Raw genomic sequence first — 6,000 nt, 5'->3', positions numbered from 1 at the left:
TGTTTCAGATGATACAGTGATCTCCTTGGCACTGAGGAGAAATTAAAAGGAAAAAGTAATACAGCAGGAATTGTAACTGAAATTTCTTAATTGCTCTCTAGGTGGCAAGTATTACAAACAAAAATTAACCAAATGACAGGAAAATAAAAATCAAAGAACAAATTTTATTGGAACTGTTTAAATCAGGTGTTTTCTTTTAAAATTTTGGCTTTTCTCTTTGAAGTGCTGATACAGAGATAGAAAGACTGAATTTTAGAAATATTTAGATAATTACATATTTTTCATGTTACAAGCAACATCAGTTCTGTTACTGTCTTCAAACAGGTATGAAAGTGATTACAAATAATTGAAATAGTCAATACATGTTCATTGACCTCCTGAATTTTTATGTTTCAGGAAATGAAGAATTGAAACACTGATCATGACTCCAGTAAATGAGAGTATCCCCCTGGAGTTCATCCTCTTAGGCTTCTCAGATCAACCTTGGCTAGAGTTTCTACTCTTTGTGGTCTTCTTCATTTCTTACATGGTGACTATCTTTGGGAATCTGACCATTATTCTAGTGTCACGCCTGGACTCCAGACTCCAGACTCCCATGTATTTCTTTCTTACCAATCTGTCACTCCTAGATCTTTGCTACACCACAAGTACAGTTCCACAGTTGCTGGTAAATCTGCACAGCACCAGGAAGGTAATTAGTTATGGTGGCTGTGTGGCCCAGCTGTTCATATTTCTGGCTTTGGGGGCCACTGAATGTGTTCTGCTGCCCGTCATGTCCTTTGATAGGTTTGTAGCTATTTGTCGGCCTCTCCATTACTCAGTCATCATGCGCCAAAGGCTCTGCCTCCAGTTGGCAGCTGCATCCTGGATTACTGGTTTCAGCAACGCAATGTGGTTGTCTATCCTGACTCTCCAACTGCCACTCTGTGGCCCCTTTGTACTAGATCACTTTCTCTGTGAAGTCCCTGCTCTGCTCAAATTGTCATGTGTTGACACCACAGCAAATGAAGCTGAACTCTTCTTTGTAAGTATGCTATTCCATCTAGTACCCTTTACACTTATTGTTATATCATATGCTTTTATTGCCCGAGCAGTGTTGAGGATCCAATCTGCTGAAGGCAGACAAAAAGCATTTGGAACTTGTGGCTCCCATCTACTTGTGGTGTCACTTTTTTATGGTACAGCCATCTCCATGTACCTGCAACCACCTTCACCCAGCTCCAAGGACCGGGGAAAGATGGTTTCCCTCTTTTATGGAATTGTTGCACCCATGCTGAATCCCTTGATATATACACTTAGAAACAAAGAGGTTAAGGAGGCCTTCAAAAGGTTAATGGCAAGAGTCTTCTTAATCAGGAAATAAATATTAAAAAGAAAAAATAGGCCCCAAATGGAGTCAGTTATACTAAGTCCATGTAACAGTACAAAGACTTGAATACCTAACCTAATTGCCATCTCAATCCCCCAAGAATGTAACTTTTACCAAACAACTTGGAATTATAGCACTAAGGGCAACCTTGTCCGAAACAATGCATTTTTTGCTAATAATTCCCTTTGGGTTTTGGGTGTTTCTTGTTGTCGTTTTGCCCCTTTCGTGCCTTAAAATTTTTTTTCTTTCTACAGCTAGGCAGAGGCATTTTTTATTTGCTTGGTGGGATGCTACCTGATTCATGAATCATTCACTAAAGCCAACTAGATCTTTAAAATTCATTTGATTGAATTTTGTTATTTAACATGAGGAATATACTGATAAGCTTTGTAAATGTTTAGTGTTTATGCAGCTTACTAACTTCTCTTCAACTTGACCTGTTTTCATCATTCCTCAGAGAACTATTTTGATTGTGAAGTGAAAGTCTCTCAGTCATGTCCAACTCTTTGCAACCCCATACACTATTAGAGTCCATGGAATTCTGTAGGCCAGAATACTGGAGTAGGTAGCCTTTCCCTTCTCCAGGGGATTTTCCCAACCCAGAAACTGAACCCAGGTCTCTCGCATTGCAGGCAGATTCTTTACCAGCCGAGCCACAACTATTTTGATTACCTCCCGCAAATAAAAGTTTATTGATAGGAAGTTACATTAGTCTTTTGTTGCCTAAACCTATTTATTGAACAAGTATCCAGAATTAGTCTTCCAGTTCACCAGAAACTGTATAATCTCAATATTTTCAACTTTATTTTATGTTTGTATAAGTTGGTGTAACTTAGACATGACTGATGTGACTTAGCAGCAGCAGCAGCAGACCTTTCTAAGAATATGACAAAAGCCAGCAATCATTTCTCTGGTAATACCATATGCACACACACACCTTTTTTAATATAATTGGAAGAAATTTACTAAAACCCTGAAATATAACAACTTTAAATTTGGATATGAAGTTCACAACCCTAGTTTAAAATTTTCAATACCACACTCATGTCAACATAATATTAAAAACCACAATGATTTATATTCTAGAATTAAACTCAGATTTTCTATTCTCTGTGCTTAGGCAGAGTCATGTCTGACTCTGTGACCCTATGGACTGCAGTCTGCCAGGCTCCTCTGCCCATGGGGATTCTCCAGGCAAGAATACTGGAGTGGGTTGCCATGCCCTCCTGCAGGACATCCCTTCCCAACCCAGGGATCGAACCCAGGTCTCCCACATCACAGGAGGATTCTTTACCATCTGAGCCACCAGGGAAGTCCTTCCATTCTCTACTCTCATGTTTTCCTCCTCATTAGAAACATTCTTTTTTATTTCCTTCATAGATCAAATCCTAGGCATTCATTAATTTTCCTTCCTTGAAATATTTTTCATATTCTCCCTATTTATTAATATTTTCAGTATTCTCATAAACTCCAAAAGACAGCCTAGAGATTAAAATAGCACATCTTTAATGATTTCCAATGATTTTTTGTTTCATACACGTTTCTTTCACAATAGCTTCTTTGCATTTTAGTCTTCTTGAGGGAACATAGTCTATACCATAAGTATTGGATTACCATACTGTACATCTTACCATATCACCTTTCAGTTCAGTTCAGTTCAGTTCAGTTGCTCAGTCCAGATGTTCAAGCTGGTTTTAGAAAAGGCAGAGGAACCAGAGATCAAATTGCCAACATCTGCTAGATCATCGAAAAAGCAAGAGAGTTCCAGAAAAACATCTATTTCTGCTTTATTGAATATGCAAAAGCCTTTGACTGTGTGGATCACAATAAACTGTGGAAAATTCTGAAAGAGATGGGTATACCAGACCACCTGACCTGCCTCTTGAGAAATTTGTATGCATGTCAGGAAGCAACAGTTAGAACTGGACATGGAACAACAGACTGGTTCCAAATAGGAAAAGGAGGACATCAAGGCTGTATATTGTCACCTTACTTATTTAACTTCTATGTAGAGTACATCATGAGAAACACCTGGGCTGGAAGAAGCACAAGCTGGAATTAAGATTGCCGGGAGAAATATTAATAACCTCAGATATGCAGATGACACCACCCTTATGGCAGAAAGTGAAGAGGAACTAAAAAGCCTCTTGAAAGTGAAAGAGGAGAGTGAAAAAGTTGTCCTAAAGCTCAACATTCAGAAAACGAAGATCATGGCATCTGGTCCCATCATTTCATGGCAAATAGATGGGGAAACAGTGGAAACAGTGTTAGACTTTATTTTGGGGGGCTCCAAAATCACTGCAGATGGTGATTGCAGCCATGAAATTAAAAGACACTTACTCCTTGGAAGGAAAGTTATGACCAACCTAGACAGTATATTGAAAAACAGAGATATTACTTTGCCAACAAAGGTCCATCTAGTCAAGACTATGGTTTTTCCAGTGGTCATGTATGGATCTGAGAGTTGGACTGTGAAGAAAGCTGAGCGCCAAAGAATTGATGCTTTTGAACTGTGGTGTTGGAGAAGACTCTCGAGAGTCCCTTGGACTGCAAGGAGATCCAACCAGTCCATCCTAAGATCAGTCCTGGGTGTTCTTTGTAAGGGCTGATGCTGAAGCTGAAACTCCAATACTTGGGCCACCTCATGGGAAGAGTTGACTCATTGGAAAAGACCCTGATGCTGGGAGGGATTGGGGGCAGGAGGAGAAGGGGACGACAGAGGATGAGATGGCTGATGGGATCACCGACTTGATGGACATGAGTTTGAGTGAACTCCGGGAGTTGGTGATAGACAGGGAGGCCTGGCATGCTGTGATTCATGGGGTCGCAAAGAGTCAGATATCACCTCTAGGAGTCATCAAAGTATTGAGGGTTGCATGTGCTTATGTATCAGTTGGTTCTTTGGATTATTGAGTGATTCATTCACATTATAGGTATTTAATTGTGCTTCTATCTCTTTTTCTCCCATGTTTTCTCCTATAATACATTACACATTTAGGAAATACAATTAAAACATACATTTATTATGTTTCTCCTTAAAACATCACAGTAATATCATGTACTTTTGCCACAGAATAATGCGAATATGAGAAATAAATTGGATATATCAAGTTCTAATTTCCATTCTCTTTCTTATGAGAAATAAGTATCATTAAATGAGTAAATGGAAGCAAAATGCTAATAGATTATATTGTAAACATAAGAGTACTTTCCTCATTGAAGATAAATTCACTGCTAAAGGTCCAAATAACTAATTTATCAAATATCCAGATGCAAATGTGCATTTCAGCATCAAAGTCAGTGAAAGTTGATGAATTCTGAGAATATAGAAGAAAAATAAAATTGAAATAGCTTTTAATTTTTCTTAATGAAGGATTAATTGATTCAGCAATTTCATATGTTAGGTTTGATTTTATACTGGTAGAAAATGATTTACAGGCAAATTCTATAACTAAGTTATTTTTAGTTACTTTGTGATTATTAAAAATATAACAAATATATTCATTTAGAATAAGGTCTAATTTTACTAATTGTAAATGTAAGCTAATTTTGTTTATTTATTTGCAATTCTGAGAACTTTATTTTCCTAATCCAAGTAATTTTTTTTGCCTACAATGCAGGAAAACTGAGTTCAATCCTTGGGTTTGGAAGTTCCCTGGAGGAGGGCATGGCAACCAATTCCAGTATTCCTGCCTAGAGAATTTCAATGGATAGAGGAGCCTGGCGGGCTGCAGTCCATGAAGTCGCAAAGAGTCAGACAGGACATAGCAACTAAGCATAGCAGCACATTCTGAATGTTGCTTTCTTTAAATTGCAGTGATGAATATATAACATTATATTTGTGATTTTAACCATATTTGAGTGTACAGTTCAGGGGCATTAAATACATCATATTTTTTGCAACCTTCATCACCACCCATCTCCAGAATAATTTTCATTTTTCTAAACTAAAACTCTGTGCCTATTAAACAATAAATACCGATTTTCCCTTCACCGTGGAAACCTCCATTCTACTTTTTGTCTCTATGATTTTGATTACTCTAGGTGCTTAATAGAAGTGGAATTATAAAGTATTTGTGTATTTTTGCGACTGACATTTCATTTAGCATAATGTCTTCAATATCCATCTATCTTGTAGCATGTAAGGAACCCCTTCCTTTTTAAAAAACTGAATATCATTTAATTGTATGAATATACCACATTTTGTTTGGTCATTCATCTTCCAAAAGGCACTTGTTTGCTTTCACCATTTGGCTATTGTGAATAATACTGCCTTGAACATGGGTGTACAAATATCTGTTTGAGACCCCACTTTCAGTTCAGTTTGGGTATACTTCTGGAAGTAGAATTAATGGATCATATGGAAATTCTACTTTTAAATTTTGAAGAACTGCCTGCTGGATCATGTGGAACTTCTATCTTTAATTTTTTGAAGAATTGCCTTACTGATTTCCATAGTGACTGCACCATTTTACATCCCATCAGCAGTGTACAAAGGTTCTAATTTCTCTACATGCTCACTTACGTATCTCATTTTTATAGAGATGTCAGATTGATATAGTAGAGAAATGTTTTGAATATAAATATAATCTTTCCTGCAGTCTAAAATTTGAGAAGGTTTTTCATTATAT

General features: G+C 37.3%; 1 protein-coding gene across 1 annotated transcript; it reads left to right on the top strand.

Annotated features, from left to right (window-relative positions):
- On the top strand, nucleotides 422-1,363 carry LOC102173983 (olfactory receptor 2B6). Its single transcript, XM_005696713.2, has one exon. The coding sequence runs from the start codon at nucleotides 422-424 to the stop codon at nucleotides 1,361-1,363; it is 942 nt and encodes a 313-aa protein (XP_005696770.1).

Source organism: Capra hircus, chromosome 23 (genome assembly GCF_001704415.2).
Source record: "Capra hircus breed San Clemente chromosome 23, ASM170441v1, whole genome shotgun sequence".
In the NCBI taxonomy this organism is placed as follows: Eukaryota; Metazoa; Chordata; class Mammalia; order Artiodactyla; family Bovidae; genus Capra; species Capra hircus.
This window is presented reverse-complemented; position numbering and strand designations above follow the sequence as displayed.

Coding starts and splice junctions, on each gene's coding strand:
- LOC102173983 (XM_005696713.2), top strand. CDS start 422: ATGACTCCAGTAAATGAGAGTATCCCCCTGGAGTTCATCCTCTTAGGC.